This window comes from Antedon mediterranea, chromosome 9, assembly GCF_964355755.1.
Source record: "Antedon mediterranea chromosome 9, ecAntMedi1.1, whole genome shotgun sequence".
Lineage (NCBI taxonomy): Eukaryota > Metazoa > Echinodermata > Crinoidea > Comatulida > Antedonidae > Antedon > Antedon mediterranea.
Genome location: NC_092678.1, coordinates 1,017,474 through 1,035,236, shown reverse-complemented (window position 1 = coordinate 1,035,236; position 17,763 = coordinate 1,017,474). Strand labels below are relative to the sequence as shown.

At 36.0% G+C, this 17,763-nt stretch overlaps 1 protein-coding gene across 3 annotated transcripts in view; it reads left to right on the top strand.

Annotated features, from left to right (window-relative positions):
• LOC140059128 (dynein axonemal heavy chain 12-like) overlaps positions 1–17,763 on the top strand; it is a 41,349-nt gene that overhangs the window by 13,558 nt on the left and 10,028 nt on the right. For 2 of the 3 annotated variants that reach the window (XM_072104972.1, XM_072104970.1), the window contains 25 exons: positions 242–424; positions 770–889; positions 1,298–1,489; positions 1,998–2,146; positions 2,500–2,638; positions 3,002–3,168; positions 3,758–3,950; positions 4,189–4,469; positions 4,781–5,041; positions 5,285–5,477; positions 5,806–5,967; positions 6,225–6,419; positions 6,635–6,768; positions 7,292–7,712; positions 7,991–8,212; positions 8,598–8,811; positions 9,178–9,346; positions 9,850–9,997; positions 11,271–11,416; positions 12,814–13,028; positions 13,133–13,325; positions 13,621–13,986; positions 14,403–14,543; positions 16,530–16,550; positions 17,516–17,674. In XM_072104972.1, coding sequence (XP_071961073.1) covers positions 242–424; positions 770–889; positions 1,298–1,489; positions 1,998–2,146; positions 2,500–2,638; positions 3,002–3,168; positions 3,758–3,950; positions 4,189–4,469; positions 4,781–5,041; positions 5,285–5,477; positions 5,806–5,967; positions 6,225–6,419; positions 6,635–6,768; positions 7,292–7,712; positions 7,991–8,212; positions 8,598–8,811; positions 9,178–9,346; positions 9,850–9,997; positions 11,271–11,416; positions 12,814–13,028; positions 13,133–13,325; positions 13,621–13,986; positions 14,403–14,543; positions 16,530–16,550; positions 17,516–17,674 — 4,784 coding nt within the window. The remainder of the gene's footprint in view (positions 1–241; positions 425–769; positions 890–1,297; positions 1,490–1,997; positions 2,147–2,499; positions 2,639–3,001; positions 3,169–3,757; positions 3,951–4,188; positions 4,470–4,780; positions 5,042–5,284; positions 5,478–5,805; positions 5,968–6,224; positions 6,420–6,634; positions 6,769–7,291; positions 7,713–7,990; positions 8,213–8,597; positions 8,812–9,177; positions 9,347–9,849; positions 9,998–11,270; positions 11,417–12,813; positions 13,029–13,132; positions 13,326–13,620; positions 13,987–14,402; positions 14,544–16,529; positions 16,551–17,515; positions 17,675–17,763) is intronic. The other variant, XM_072104971.1, reaches the window with a different exon arrangement.

Sequence of the window (17,763 nt, the reverse complement as noted above, 5' to 3'; positions counted from 1 at the left end):
GAAATAATTAGCATGGTACCAGGGATAGCCCTTCTAAATCCCAAAAGAGGATTTACATCCCGAAAAATACCCTCATGATGACCCTTTAAAGGATCCCCTCATGATGACCCTTTAAAGTTAGATTAGATTTCAATAATAGTTGTAAATTAAATTGATTTTCAGGAATTGTGTCATTGTTTCTAAACCAATGTTCAAATGAAGTATATGTACACTTATATTATGAATATGTTACTCTCTACAGCCTGCCACTGTTAGCCGTTGTGGTATGATTTACCTGGAGCCTAGTAACTTAGGCTGGAAGCCTGTATTTGAGTCTTGGCTACATGACTTACCAGAGACACTGCAGAAGGAGGTTCCTCTGATGAGAGCCTTGTTCAACTGGCTTCTGGAGCCATGTCTGGAATTTGTTAGGAAAAACTGCAAGGTATTGTGGTCTTTTTTTATAATATTGAAACATCGATGACCATTAGTAAGTTCTGACTAGTAAACAAATGTAAATATTTTATTTTACATCATCACGATTCATTTGCCTGTTATTTATGTATCAACCTCTTTTATATAATATGTATGATGTATGGATTCGAAATAAAAACAAACAAATCAAATTTGATTGGTCAACTTGGCGTTGGTACCGGTTAAATCAAGCTGCATTATTATGAGAGTATGTTTCCATACGTGTTTGATGCACAAAATTACCATGGTAATAATGTTTAGTGCATTGAGAGCTTGCTTACTATATAAGAATGAACTATTATTATTGTGTATACAGGAGTACGTGCCCAGCATGGTTAACAACCTTGCCCAGTCCTTAATGCATTGGATTCGTATGTTCCTCAAAGATAACATGAAGGAAGGTTCCGACAACAAAAACCTTAAAATCTGGATTGTTGTAAGTACATTCTCCAAGAATAAGATAAATTAATATCATTTTATTTCAAAGCTGTATCATTGTACATGCACACAAACTGTTAATGTATTTTCACCCTTGATAAACCATATTCAATTCAGCCCTTGATAAACCATATTCAATTCAGCCCTTGATAAACCATACTCAATTCAGCCCTTGATAAACCATATTCAATTCAGTTGAGATCCATTTTATGGCCTGTCATTCTCATTTTTAATTGCTCTTTTTTATTTTTTTCCATTTCATGGATTATTTTTATGTGAAGCACATAGAGGCTTTATGCATTATGCGCTTAAAAGTTTGAATGTATTATTATTGTAATATACACTTAGTAGTCAATTTAATGACATGTATATTTGACCTATAATTATTATTTTTTTTTCAATTTAGTGTACATTCTTGTTCTCGTTGGTCTGGTCAGTCGGTGCAACATCTGATGTGCTCGGCCGTGAAAAGTTTGACGGATTCCTTCGGGAGTTGATGTCAGGCAAGGCTGAAGAACATCCCTTTCCGTCTGAACTTGGTGCCAAGATTGAAGTTCCCATCCCACCAGATGGTCTTGTGTATGACTATATGTTTGAGGTAAGGGTATGCATTGTACTATATGTTTGAGGTAAGGGTATGCATTGTACTATATGTTTGAGGTAAGGGTATGCATTGTACTATATGTTTGAGGTAAGGGTATGCATTGTACTATATGTTTGAGGTAAGGGTATGCATTGTACTATATGTTTGAGGTAAGGGTATGCATTGTACTATATGTTTGAGGTAAGGGTATGCATTGTACTATATGTTTGAGGTAAGGGTATGCATTGTTAATGTCTTAAGAATCAATGTAAAGTAATTATTAGTGGCGTAGCTTAACAGTAGCAATAACCTTAACATATACCCTATGATTTTTCAGGCAATGTATGAATGTGGTTATATATAAATTCAAAGGCAAATTACTGAAAAAAATACAATGCTGTTATTATCAAATAAAATGAGCAAAAAGCTAAATCGAAACGATAAAGTAAAACAGCCAGCAAAATTTGCAGAGCTTCTTTCTGGCCTAGCACTCTGTTTATATGTTTATCTTTTATTTGTTCAGTATAAAGCAAGAGGTAGGTGGGTGCATTGGAATGAGACCATCAAGAACATGTCAATCCCAGAAGGCAAGAAGGTGCAAGAAATCATTGTACCAACAATGGATACTGCAAGATACACATACCTACTTGATTTGGCCATCAAATATCAGAGGTTAGTGACCCAAACCAATTTGACAGCATACTGTACCTTAAGCTCTGTCTAGGCTATGAAACTAGTTTGACAAAAAAAAATTGATGTACCCAAATATGGTGGGGATATGCCCAACTATGGTAATGATATGACATCATCATGTGCATATATGGGCACATTAAATTTTGTTGTAAGTTTGATAGTGTAGACATACACTAGACGTACACTTACTATCAGACTAGTTTGATAAAAGAAGTGTGATGTACCCAAATATTTAGTCACATGATGTTTGATAGTATAGACAGAGCTTAAGAGGAATCTCCACCAAGTGTGTTTACATTCACTTTTTACATTTAAATTATGTTATATTGCAGAGCCATTATCTTCATTGGTCCCACTGGCACAGGTAAAAGTGCCTACGTCAAGGACAAGCTCATGAATAACCTCTCCAAAGAAGATTACCTCCCACTTTTTATCAATTTCTCCGCTCAGACATCTGCAGGACAGACACAGGTAAAGTTGAATGCTTTAGATATACTTTGAGGAGGTGAATAGATTATTGTTTTTCTAAACAATTTAGACCACATTTACACTTACGATTTGGGCCAGCCCTGGTTTGCTAATCGGTAAGTGTAAACACTCCATAAAGTTAGGTCAGCCCAGGGCTGGATGCAGATCTGGACCGGCTCTTGAGTAGTTAAATGGACCGTGACCAATGTATAAAAAAAATGAATCTTCAGGGCCATCATTTAAACTCAAGTGTAAACACGCTGGATCATGGCCAAAACGATTAGCTGCCCAGGACCCAATCGTAAGTGTTAACGAGGTCTTAGTGATAAAAAGTGATGCATGGTTCATCATCGTATTTTCTTTCAGGATATCATTATGTCAAAACTTGATAAGAGACGTAAAGGTATGTACGGCCCACCTATGGGAAAGAAGTCTGTTATATTTGTTGACGACTTGAACATGCCTGCGAGAGAGAAGTATGGTGCGCAACCACCAGTTGAATTGCTTCGCCAATATTTTGACCATGGGAACTGGTAAGTATTTAATTAGTCCAGTCAATTAATTGTTCGTTTTTATTTTAGCTTGTTTAGCTTATTTTATCATGCTTGTTCACCAACAAATCTTCTTAGATTTTAAGACGACAATAACTGCCCAACAACCTGTCATAGTAATTGGTGTATGTAGTGCATCATGCATGTTTGTCATGTTAACGACAATAGCTGCCCAACAACCTGTCATAGTAATTTGTGTATGTAGTGCATCATGCATGTTTGTCATGTTAACATATTGCGTTCTATTTATTGGCATAGATATGGATTCAATTTACTATTTGTAATTCCAATACTCTTAGATATGAATATATTATTTTTTAATTATTTAATACGGGTATGGATATTGCGATTCATCAAGGTAGTATGTTTAGAAAGCGATACAATGTAATCAACGGGACTTACTTCACAACCAATCCAGGTCGTGGGTCATTGACGCCACAATCTGATCCTATGACCTGGATAGTTCGTGAAACGTTGTTTATTACACAAGTAAGTTCAGTTGATTAGATTTATCTCTTCTAAACTTAAATACTTAATCTTTTTTTGAAAAACATTCAAATATTTTTTACAGGTATGACAAGAAAGACACCTCAAAGATTACTTTAGTTGATCTGCAATTTGTCTCGGCAATGGGACCACCAGGAGGAGGGCGCAATCCAATCACGCCACAATTCCTCCGTCATTTCAACATCGTCTCAATCACACCTTTCAACGATGAAACCATGTCACGTATCTTCTCATCCGTTGTCAGTTATTATCTCAGAGTAAGAGGAAATGATTTTTTACCCTTTTATTTACTTTTGAAGATGAGGATTTGAGAATTGATCTCATTTGTTCCTTTGACCTCTTGCAAACTCATTTACATACAAGTGGTCATGTTTCTAGAATGGCTGCTTTGAATGATTAATTGACATGTTCTTATTTAGTTTTGTTTATTTATCACAATGATAAAATAAAGCAAATACAATATCAATAATGTTTTGTTTTGTTCTTTAATTTTAGGCAAATGAATTCTCACCGGAAATTTTTGCAGTTGGTTCATTGATCGTCCAAGGTACGATGGAAGTTTACAAACAAGCGATGCAAAACCTGCTTCCGACGCCTGCCAAGTCACATTACACTTTTAATCTGCGTGATTTTGCCCGTGTTATCAACGGAGCATTATTAGTAAAGAAGTCGTCGATAGAGAACAAAAGAACTTTCACTCGGCTCTGGGTGCATGAAGTGTTCAGAGTGTTCTATGACAGGTTGATAGAAGATTCAGACAGACTGTGGCTCTTTAAGTAAGTGTTCTTAACATAAGTGAGTGTATACAGTGGGTCACTTTACCACTGCAGTGTCTCGCTCACAGAGGATTTTCTGTCTCATGAGCCTCGTCTACACTATCAAACTTTATGTGACAAAAAAATGTCCATATATGGACATGATGATGTCATATTGCTACCATATTTGGGCATATCGCTACCATATTTAGGCACATCAAACTTTTTTTTCCAAACTATTTTGATAGTGTAGACAGATCTTTATAAAGGTGAATCAATACATATACTGTCTTTGTTTTTATTCAATAGTAAATTCTGTATTAATATTTCAGCATTTGCAAGAGTCTTGTTAAAGAAGTTTTCAAGGATAACTTTGACACGGTATTTGAGCATCTAGCAAAGCCAAACTGTCCAGTAGTTGAGGATGACATGCGAAGCTTAATGTTTGGAGATTATTTAGTAGCGGATGCTGAGCCAGAAGATAGGATCTACCAGGAAGTGAAGTCTGTGGAAGAGTTTAACAACGTTGTGGAGTCTTGCTTGGTGGAGTACAACCAGATGCATAAGACTCCAATGAACCTAGTTATATTTAGGTATTGTAGTGGCACTATGGCTTGCTTACTAATCCTATAGTCCTTGGTTCAATTCCTTGATCTTTCACAAAATCAGATCTTTTAATTGTTGTGTGCTTGCTGATGGATGTTGAAATACTCAACTTTCTTTCTTGATTCTCTACAGTAGAGTTTGAGCTTAGCTATTTTAAAAGCTCTTAATAACTTTAATTATAAAACTCAATTATTTTTATGTCAATAAATCATTTACTTATTGTTTTGTAGATACGTTTTAGAACATCTTTCTCGCATTTGTCGGGTGTTAAAGCAACCAGGCGGCAACGCTCTTCTTGTTGGTGTGGGAGGCAGTGGACGACAGTCTCTGACAAGATTGGCTACATTCATGTCTGGTTTTAACTTGTTCCAACCTGAGATCTCAAAAAGTTACGGCAAGAATGAGTGGAGAGAAGACTTAAAAGTAAGTTACTGCTGTTTTTGTTTAGTTTTGTTTATATATTTAGGCAAATTGCCAAGGATAACCATAAGCGAATTCATTCACTATCCTTCTTAAATGTGGCAATCCTGTTCACAAGACAAAGATATACAAAAGATGTCTTATTACAAATATTTGGGAGTGGAGTTGTAAATTGTCAGAAAAAATCCAGACATGACAGGACTTGAACCAAGAACCCTTGGATTGGTAGCCATGCATCATAACCATCAAGTCACAATGCCAGTCCACTGTAACACTAATAAAACTTACAATCCAAAATTCAGGTCTAACTTTGCTTGAATTATTTGTATAGGCTTTGTTGAAAAATGCTGGTGCATTAGGGAAGACAACAGTGTTCCTAATCACCGACACTCAAATCAAAGAGGAATCCTTCTTAGAAGACATTGACAACCTTCTGAATACTGGTGAAGTTCCAAACCTTTATGCGGTAGATGAGAAACAAGAATTGATGGAGGTAATGTTTCATTTAAAAACACTTATTATCAAACTTTATGTGACAACAAAATGTGATGTGCCCATATTATTATGAACACGATGATCTTATATTATTACCATATTTGGGCACATCGCACTTTTTTTGTCAAACTAGTTTGATAGTGTAAACAGAGATTTATATTAGTATATTTGTTTATGTTTTTCTTTCTTTTTTTCCTTAAACAACATTTTGTTTACATAAATCTGTAATATGTAATTTACTTTATCTATACACAGACAGTAAGACCAGTTGCACAAGCTGGTGACAAAAATGCAGATTTCAGTCCGCTAGCTCTTTTCAATTTCTTTGTCAACCGTTGCCGTGAGAACCTTCACATCATTATTGCGTTCTCTCCAATTGGTGATGCTTTCCGTAACAGACTCCGTCAGTTCCCATCACTCATCAATTGCTGTACAATTGATTGGTTCCAAGTAAGTAACTTAAATTGATTGGTTCCAAGTAAGTAACTTAAATTAAATCGATTGGTTCCAAGTAAGTAACTTAAATTAAATTCTTTTTTAAAATCTGTTCCTTTATATACAATAGATAGATATGAATTCAAATTGTGAGAAGTGTATTTTAATTTGTGTTCTTTTTATCTACATTGCATTTTTCTATTTTTTCCATTCAATCGTTTCTTTTTTAGGCGTGGCCTGCAGATGCGTTAGAAAGAGTTGCCATGAAGTTTCTCGAAAATGTTGAAATGGAAGACCAAGAAAGAACAGAAGTTGTTTATATTTGCCAACATTTTCACACAAGTGCAAGAAACCTATCTGAAAAGTAAGTTAAACATTAAATGATATCACCTGAAAGTGCTTTTTTTAAAGAGGCTCAATTTGACAATGAATGAATTGAAGAAATAACTACTGGTGCATATTCATCATCATCTTTTATTTGTGTCAGCTTTCTTTCTCTTCCAAGGGGTTACTGACTGTCACTCATTCCACGGTGCTACATCACCTCTCCATTTTGTCCTGTCTTGTGCATCATGTTCCTACTTTCTACTTTATTTACCATATCTTTCCATGTCACCATTATTATTATTAAGTATAATAGTAACAGTATAATTATTTCTTACTATTACCATGGGCTGTACGCTTAAAGCTATTCGCTTACAGTACTGCCCCTTCACAGGTTTCATTTCATACTTTTTATATTTTATTTTCAGTTATAAATTTTATTTTTTAAATCAAACAATTTTCAAATCATTGTTTCTATATGTATAACTCATGTGAATAAAGTGATTGGTCAAACTTGATTGTTTGTAAATATATATATAATTCTTTTTTTTTCAATTCTACAGGTTTTTAAATGAGCTAAACAGACACAATTATGTGACACCAACCTCATACCTTGAACTGATATCCGCCTTTAAGACTCTTGTCACTAAGAAACGAGAAGAGATCATGAAAGCTAAACGACGCTACGTGACCGGTCTCGACAAACTCGCTTTTGCCGAAACCCAGGTCGGCTCGATGCAGACTGAGCTCAAGGAGCTCCAGCCACAGCTGGTCGTTGCCGCTGCAGAGAACGAGAAAATGATGAAAGTGATAGAGAAGGAGTCGGTAGAAGTGAGCGCAACTAGAGAGGTTGTAGAGAAAGAGGAAGCTGCAGCCAATGAGCAAGCGGCAGAAGCTCAAGCGTTGAAGGATGAATGTGAGAGTGATTTGGCAGAGGCTATACCAGCATTGGAAGCTGCGTTGGCTGCTCTTAATACTCTCAAGGTATCAGACTTAAAACATTGATTTGATTTTATACAAATACCAACTTGCATAACGTTTTCTAAATTGAATTACTATTTCTTATATTATACAAAAAAAATTATGTGTTTCACCTCACCCCAAAATTGAAAATGTTAAATTCCTAACCTATATGCACAAAATGAATGTTTGGTAATTTTATTGTAATTAATGTGTTTTTGGTCAAAGGTCTTCATCTCCTAAAGAAACTGTATTTTTTCTTGGTGATAAACTACAATTATTTTGTGTTCTTTTATTTACAGCCTTCGGATATTGCTGTTGTAAAAACAATGAAAAGCCCGCCTTCTGGCGTGAGGCTTGTGATGGCAGCAATCTGTATCATGAAAGACATCAAACCAGAGAAGATCAATGATCCAGCAGGTACTGGTGGCAAAATCCTTGACTACTGGGGGCCATCAAAGAAGCTTCTTGGAGATATGAACTTTCTGAATATGCTGAAGACATACGATAAAGACAACATCCAGGTGAGTTCTTGTCTGCTGTTTAGTCTGTAAACTAAGTAACCAACCAAGTTTGTAATTACTGCAAGTTTATTTAATACTACAAACTTAATAGTCATAAGTGTTCTCTTATTCGTTCAGTACAGAATAATACGATATAACACTTTATTCTGTCCAATATTCATTAAATACATATATATGGAAAATGTATTGGTTCCAGTTTTAATAAATAATTAAATGTACAATATGTTACATATACAAAATTGACCATTCATACTTTGATCACACATTTACTGACTGACAGGAAAACTGTTTAATGTTGGTGATTGAAAATAATAATAAGTTATTGGCACTGCATTTTTTTTATCAATGGCACACTTTTCCAATTCTGTGTCTCTTTATCTTTCAGCCTCATATTATGAAAAAGATCAGGTTGGAATACACATCGAATCCAGAGTTTGACCCGATGAAAGTAGCGAAGGCATCATCCGCAGCTGAAGGTTTGTGCAAGTGGGCTTTAGCTATGGAGGTTTATGACAGAGTGGCAAAGGTCGTTGCCCCCAAGAAAGAGAAGCTGAAAGGAGCAGAGGAAGAACTCACACAAACGATGGCTATTCTAAATGGTAAGCAGGAGCTTTAGCTTGGGGATTTCGCCAATCCCAGTGTTCAATACTGACCAATACTAGTATTATATACAGGGCCGTAGGAGGTCTTTGATAACTTAGTGGCTGATTGTTCCCTTTCCTTGCGACTACCGCACCACTTTATATCTTGTGGCTACATCACTGTTGTAACTGTTTCTACTCCCTAAGCCTCAAATGACATTTAGTTTATAAGCACAATGTAGTTTATCATCCTGTAATTGACGAGCTACCGTTGGATATGTATGAAATAAATAATTAAAAAAATGATTTTATATAAATCTTCTTGCATTGCTGTTTTTCAAAAGAATGAGACAATTTAAAAATATTATTTTTTATATTGTTTAGGTAAAAGAGCGGAGTTGAAAGATGTTGTCGATCGATTGGAAACGCTTAAAGCAAACTTTAAAGAAATGACAGAAAAAAAAGAAAAGTTGGAGCAACAGGTTGATCTTTGTGCCAAGAAACTTGAAAGAGCTGAGAAGCTGATTGGAGGATTAGGAGGTGAAAAAGACAGGTAAGGAATGATATGTTAAAAATCAGAACTTGTGTGTTTGTGAAAAAGTTTGAGAACTTTAAGATGCCTTAATTCAACTGCCTTGTTGCGAGTGCGAGTTAGTGGCTGAACGGTTAAGACGGTGGTACCGTAATTACGTAGCCACTCACTTGCTTCATGTTTCTGGTGGTAGAACAAGTCTTCTTGGATAAGGACTATAAACCGTATGTCCAGTGTACATCTAGCTCGTGTGCACTTTAAAGAACATAGTACATCTTTCGAGATGAGTAGGGGGTTACCCCGGTGTACTAGTATGTCACACACTACTACTGTTACTCACAGCTTGGGTTTCCTGCTATGTAACTCCTTGGTCAAAATAATGAATAATAATTTTTAAAAACTGTTTCTTGGAATTCTTTACTAGTACTCCCCTACTAGTCTGATTAAAGAAGTCACCCTGTTTAAATAATAAAAAAATAAATAAATCATTTAATTAAGTATGCACTTTATCTATTTTGTTTCAGATGGACGGTAGCAGCTGCCACCCTTCAGCATACGTATGATAACATCATGGGTGATGTGCTTATATCATCTGGTGTCATTGCTTACCTAGGAGCCTTCACATCAGCATTTAGGTTGCAGTGTACAAGTGACTGGACTAAGATTTGTAAGGTAAACAATCGTGTCATAAATTAACTGTTGAACTTAACTTTTTTGTTGAACCAAAAATAACTACTTTGACAAAAAAGTGTAATGTGCCCATATATGGTAGTGATATGCTTAAATATGGTAGTGATATGACATCATCATTTCCATATATGGGCACATCACATTTTATTGACAACCTGTTAATGAACCATTTTCTACAGTACAATTACTGTGATGAATTTAACTTTTTTGTTGGACCGAAAAAAACTCCCATATTTAAAGATGTATTGTCCCTTGAAAAACAAAAAAATGAAGGTCAAAATATACTAAATTTTAATTGGCTATGTCAAAGTAATATTAAAGTTATTCACTTTAAGTCAAAAATTCGAGCCAAAAACAACAATTTTACGTAATTAACAGCTAAATTAATTTGATTACATTTCGTCTGAAAAATAGTCGCGAGCGAATGTAAACAAAGATTTCAAACCATGAGTACGCATTATGCATGATGCTAATTAGGATTGTTTACAACTCGTCATGGTTGAGAAGGTGTTTTCACACAGATCGCGAGGAAGTTTTATGATTATGCATACAGAGTAGCCAAATAAGCGCATTGCATTATGAGATATGTTTTGATCGAAAACTTTGACTGGAAGTCAAAGTTATTTTTTGAACAAAAAAACGTCTGTATTTCAGTTAAATGATTTTTTTTCCGACTAATTTTTGGTGAAAGTTAATAACTATTATGATACTTCAAAATGAGCCACTTTTTTTTCGAAATCTTTTTATTTTTATTTTTTTGGAATTTGACAAAGGGACAATACATCTTTAAACTTTTTTAAAGCATTGTCTTTAAAATCTGCAGTTTCTACAGTACAATTACTGCAAAACTTTTTTTAAATTTAATTTATTTTATTTCAACCACATCCAACAGCGAAAAATTGCCAATTACAGGATGCCTTAAAACTCTCTAGATATAAATATAGAATTAAAAGCACATTAAAATACAAAACATGAAACATACAAAAAGGCAAACTTAAATCGATTTAAGAATTTTAGACTTAAATTTGGACAAAGTTTCAAAAAAAATTTTGATAGTCTTATCCTTAATAGAAATTGAATTAAAAAGCTTGGATAATCTTTGAATGAAACCATTTTTGGTTACGTTGACTCGACAACGGGCAAGGGAAAATAAGTCGGTGTTGCGGGAGTTTGGTCGATTAATTTTGAGAGAAAAAAATGATAAAATATTGCATTTAAAAAGGGAGTTGAAGCATTTGTTTTCTTATGTCTTTAGGAAAAAAATATTCCTTGCTCAGATCAGTTCTCACTAAGTCATACACTAGGAGATCCAGTGAAGATAAGAGCATGGAACATTGCTGGTCTGCCCACTGACAGCTTCTCTATTGATAATGGTGTCATAGTGGATAATGCTAGGAGATGGTAAGTGAATCAGTTTGTATTCTATATACTGTGTGATGTCTTAAGTACTGTAAGATGGCCTGTACAAGGCCCATGATTAGCTCACCATATTGCTTACCGTTACGCCACATCACTCTCTCTGCCAGCTCACCATATTGCTTACCGTTACGCCACATCACTCTCTCTGCCAGCTCACCATATTGCTTACCGTTACGCCACATCACTCTCTCTGCTAGCTCACCATATTGCTTACCGTTACGCCACATCACTCTCTCTGCCAGCTCACCATATTGCTTACCGTTACGCCACATCACTCTCTCTGCCAGCTCACCATATTGCTTACCGTTACGCCACATCACTCTCTCTGCCAGCTCACCATATTGCTTACCGTTACGCCACATCACTCTCTCTGCCAGCTCACCATATTGCTTACCGTTACGCCACATCACTCTCTCTGCCAGCTCACCATATTGCTTACCGTTACGCCACATCACTCTCTCTGCCAGCTCACCATATTGCTTACCGTTACGCCACATCACTCTCTCTGCCAGCTCACCATGTTGCTTACCGTTACGCCACATCACTCTCTCTGCCAGCTCACCATATTGCTTACCGTTACGCCACATCACTCTCTCTGCCAGCTCACCATATTGCTTACCGTTACGCCACATCACTCTCTCTGCCAGCTCACCATGTTGCTTACCGTTACGCCACATCACTCTCTCTGCCAGCTCACCATGTTGCTTACCGTTACGCCACATCACTCTCTCTGCCAGCTCACCATGTTGCTTACTGTTACGCCACATCACTCTCTCTGCCAGCTCACCATGTTGCTTACCGTTACGCCACATCACTCTCTCTGCCAGCTCACCATGTTGCTTACCGTTACGCCACATCACTCTCTCTGCCAGCTCACCATATTGCTTACCGTTACGCCACATCACTCTCTCTGCCAGCTCACCATATTGCTTACCGTTACGCCACATCACTCTCTCTGCCAGCTCACCATGTTGCTTACCGTTACGCCACATCACTCTCTCTGCCAGCTCACCATGTTGCTTACCGTTACGCCACATCACTCTCTCTGCCAGCTCACCATGTTGCTTACCGTTACGCCACATCACTCTCTCTGCCAGCTCACCATGTTGCTTACCGTTACGCCACATCACTCTCTCAGTGAAGATTTATATATTGTAATAGAAACAAAATGTGGGAAACCTTTTTTAATATAATTGTTAACTTAAGATTAGAAGCTAAATAAATTTGCGTGCCAGTATTATTTAATTGAGCTTTATTATTATTTATTATTATTTTATTATTAAACTACTTATTATTAAATCTTGTATAGTATTAGTTATCTAGTATATGAGAAACATTTTACTTCTCGCAATTAAATTCATGTTTTTTTTTCTTTGTAGGCCCTTGATGATTGACCCTCAAGGTCAGGCCAACAAGTGGGTCAAGAATTCTGAACGTGACAACAAACTATCCGTCATCAAATTAACAGATGGCGACTACATGAGGACTTTAGAAAACTGCATTCAGTTTGGGACACCACTGCTGCTGGAGAATGTGGCTGAGGAGCTGGACCCATCACTTGAACCACTGCTGTTGAAACAGACATTCAAACAAGGTCAGTTAAGGTCAACAAGGTCATTTAAGTTCAAACAATTATCAAAGACATAACACTTGATTAAATTTTACTTTTACAAAAAAATTTATTTTTATTTCTTTCAGGCGGTGTTGACTGTTTAAGACTAGGTGAAAGTGTCATTGAATACTCCCGCGATTTCCGATTCTATATCACAACTAAATTGCGTAATCCACATTACCTTCCGGAGTTAGCGACCAAAGTTTCGTTACTCAATTTCATGATAACACAAGATGGTTTGGAAGATCAACTGCTGGGTATCGTTGTGGCTAAGGAGAGGTGAGTATTGATGAACTAAATAAGAAAAACAACAAACTTAAGCTCTCTCTATACTATCAAACTGTGTTGTGCTCAAATATTTTGTCACATAAAGTTTGATAGTGCAGACTGAGCTTTAGAAATAGTTGTTAACCTGTAACTAATATTCACTTGCGTTGTTCATGAGTTGGTGATGTGATGCGTCCAAGTGGGAATCAAGTTATTTATGTGACCTGTCATATAACTACCATATTTGGGCATATCACTACCCTATTTAAGCATATCACTACCATATTTGGAAATATATTTCTTTCAGACCTGAACTTGAGGAGGAACGTCAAGCATTGATTGTACAGAGTGCTAGTAACAAAAGACAATTGAAAGAAATTGAAGACAAAATCCTAGAAACACTTTCATCTTCCGAGGGGAACATCCTGGAGGACGAAAGTGCAATCAAGATTCTAGATTCCTCCAAAATCCTATCTGATGAAATTTCAAAAAAGCAGAAGATAGCAGAAGAAACGGAGAAGAAACTGAATGAATCACGTGCTGGATATCGACCAATAGCGAAGCACTCGAGCATTCTGTTTTTCTCGATTGCTGATTTGCCAAACATTGATCCTATGTATCAGTATTCTCTGACGTGGTTTGTCAATCTTTACATCAACTCTATTCATGACAGGTACGTGGTTTGTCAATCTTTACATCAACTCTATTCATGACAGGTACAGTGTGTTCCTAGAATAATTCTTTCTAACTTGTTTTGCTTTCCATACACTATTTTAATCATCAAAATATATATTCTGTATTTAAATTTTATTGTTTTGCCCTACTCTGAAATAATTTGTACTTTATGCTAAGTACATTAAGAAAACTAGTGCAAGTAATTCTCGGCTGGAACTTGAACCAGATCACTAGCCTGGCGTTCAATTCTCAATGTACTTAGTATAAAGTACAAATTACGTTAGTGTAGCGCAAAATATTTGACCAATTACTCAACACCCTGGCGCACAGTACTAGTTACAAACAATTGCAAAAAATATATATTTGTTTTAATTTTAATGTTAAATTTATTTTATGTTTATATTTTCTTTACAGCAACAAGTCCAAGATACTTGAGAAGCGCCTGCGATATTTATCGGATCATTTCACGTACAATCTCTACGTGAATGTTTGTCGGTCATTGTTTGAAAAGGACAAGTTACTCTTCTCATTCCTACTCTGTGCAAATATATTAATGTAAGTGAGCTTTTAACTATACAGCAATACATTTTGTTTTTTGTTACAATTCTATATTTTGCCATCATAAAAATATTCATTTTATAGATATAATTTTAACGTTTTTAAGTTGTGCTTGATGTCTGTCTATTCTATTAGTTTGTACTGTACAATCATTTGAAATAGTAATTTAGTTTGTGCTATAAATAGCATAGAGTGTTTATCATGGTGCCATTGCCATTCTAGTTGCTTTGAGTAAGGTTGCCTAGTGCATGTTTAAGTTTTCATTTTGCCATCCTTATTAGATTTAGAATAGTATCCTAGTGCATGATTTCATGTAATAGTGCGATAGTGCATGTTGTTTAATAGTGCAATTGCATTTTCCATCATTAGTAGATTTAGCCTAGTACGATAGTGCATGTTGTTTAATAGTGCAATTGCATTTTCCATCATTAGTAGATTTAGCCTAGTGTGATAGTGCATGTTGTTTAATAGTGCAATTGCATTTCAGGGGTGGCGCCAGGATCTTCCCGACGCGGGGGCTACATTCCCCGACGAGGGGGCTATGCGAGCGAAGCGAGCATTACTAGGCTGGGGGCCAGGGGGCCGCCAAGGGCCCCCGGTGGGGGTCCAGGGGGCGAAGCCCCCGGAAGCAACGCGTTCTAGCGTCATTTGAGGTCATTTTAATCAGATTTAGGGTAGCCATTTTTTCCATTTTTTTATAATGCATAAATAAAATACTGCGTGCAAAAAAACGATGCGCGATGACTGTTTCAATCCATATTTTTCAATTTAAAAAATAAAAGTTCAAAGAAAATTTAGAAAAATAGAGTTGGAGGTCCCGGAAATTGGACTTATTATACTTCAAAACATGAAACAAAATATATAAGTCCCTATCAAGGTTGTGACTGAGCTAAGAAATGTTTGAAAAATAGAGATGTTAGGTCCCGGAAAAGGCACTTCTTGTACTTCGAAATATGACCAGCTTTATTGTTGGGGCTGAGCTAAGAAACTGTTTAAAACTAGAGCTGCAGGTCTTCAAAAAATTGCATTTTATACTTCGGAAACATCAGGCCTAGAGGCTTAAAAAACGCAAGCGTAGACCTTTTTCAGTCGGGGAAATAAGTTTATTCCTCCCAAGTGTATGCGTGCGTACCATCTGGACTTCCGAGTGGTGAGAAATTCATGACATTACAGGACATTGAAAATGTAAAAACTTAGCTATAATAAGATGTTGGCTAAGCGAAAATGGCATGTTTTTTTGTTTAGTAATGGATGAAAAATTTATTTTAGGTGCCCCACGGTACAGAAGGTTACTTGTAAATTAAAAAATTGGTGAACATACAAACAATTAACATAATTCGTTTTTGCTGTAGTGTAGCGTACGTCGACGCAGTACACGATGTAACCGTCAGTAAACTTCGCCTGGAAAATAACTACAGTACATATTTTGGTCCCTGGATGGAACATGATATCACGCGTCTCGACCCAACGTTGAACGATTCGTACAAAGGGATACCGCCAGACAAGTGCGAACCTAGCTATTGTTTAGTAGTAAGTTAGATCGCTGGCAATAATGAATGCATATAAAGTGCATAATATCACTCTGACGTACTCACGGTCAATGAAACGTCGCGGTTTTCTAGGCGCTGAAGCTAGCTACGAAGTAAACGCGAACGCTTTTTACTGTATATTATATCAAAGAATATAAATAGGTCCTTTTATTATCTTTGATTATATTCCCCGACAAAAAGTACCCGTGTTCCCCGACGGGGGGGCTAGGCTCCCCGGCGAGGGGGCTAGAGCCCCCGTAGCCCCCCCCCCCCCCCCCCCCCCCCCCCCGCTGGCGCCACCACTGTTGCATTTTCCATCATTAGTAGATTTAGCCTAGTGTGATAGTGCATGTTTAATAGTGCAATTGCATTTTCCATCATTAGTAGATTTAGCCTAGTGCGATAGTGCATGTTGTTTAATAGTGCAATATTGCATGTTTCTTTTATTTTCAAGTTCTGAACCAGCAGAAAGTTTGTAAGTATTTGTAATATATTGGGGTGTGAATGTACTTGTTTGCAATCTTATTTTCTTAATTGTGGTTTTGGTGGTTGTACTTAAATTAATTGACATATTCCATTTGGAAACCTTTGTGCTCAACAGATATATAATATGTTAAGTACATTTTTTATTCAAATAATATTAACCAGCTTTTTGTTGAGTACTAACTCAATGTTAACGAAAATACTCAACTCAATGGAAAAGCTATAGTGAAGTCCCAATCTAATGCACCAAAAGCTATAGTGAAGTCCCAATCTAATGCACCAAAAGCTATAGTGAAGTCCCAATCTAATGCACCAAAAGCTATAGTGAAGTCTCAATCTAATGCACCAAAAGCTATAGTGAAGTCCCAATCTAATGCACCAAAAGCTATAGTGAAGTCCCAATCTAATGCACCAAAAGCTATAGTGAAGTCCCAATCTAATGCACCAATTTTCTATAATATTTTCTGTTGTTTTACAGCAATATTTTGTATTAAATTTTTTTTAAATGTAGTATATGGTTCATAGGAAAACAATCGTAATACTTAATGATTATATTAGACTTATTACACTTACAATAAAAAGAGACTAACTATTTTTACACACATTTTAATTGAATGTTTTATCACTACTAATATATTAATTTCCTACTTTATCTAATAATCTATATAATCTATTTATTATGTTACACATATTAATACTTATTCCTACTGTTATGTTATTGAATCTGTTTTATGGATATTTTACTATGTAATAGTTTGATAATGATATGTACATTTATATATTAAAAAATGTTCAATATAAACTATATTCTTTTATATATTTGTCCTATCTGACAAAATTATTAACTTTTCTCTCTGACACAAATCTTTTTTATTTAAACTTTTTTATGGGCATTTTTTAACTTTAGTATATAAACTATATTGTTTTATTATTGTTGATTATTGTTTTAAATTGTAGAGATAAGAAGGAAATGTGTCTAGAAGAATTTATGTTCTTTCTGACTGGTGGTGTTGGACTTGAGAACAAACTTGAGAACCCAGACTCATCGTGGTTGGCAGACAAGAGTTGGGATGAGCTGTGTCGTATGTGTGACCTACCAGGCTACAAAGGACTAAGGTTTCACTTCTTGCTTTTACTACTTTCTTCACATGTATGAGTGAGTGAGTGAGCAAGCGGTTAAGACAGTGGAACCATGTAGCCATAAT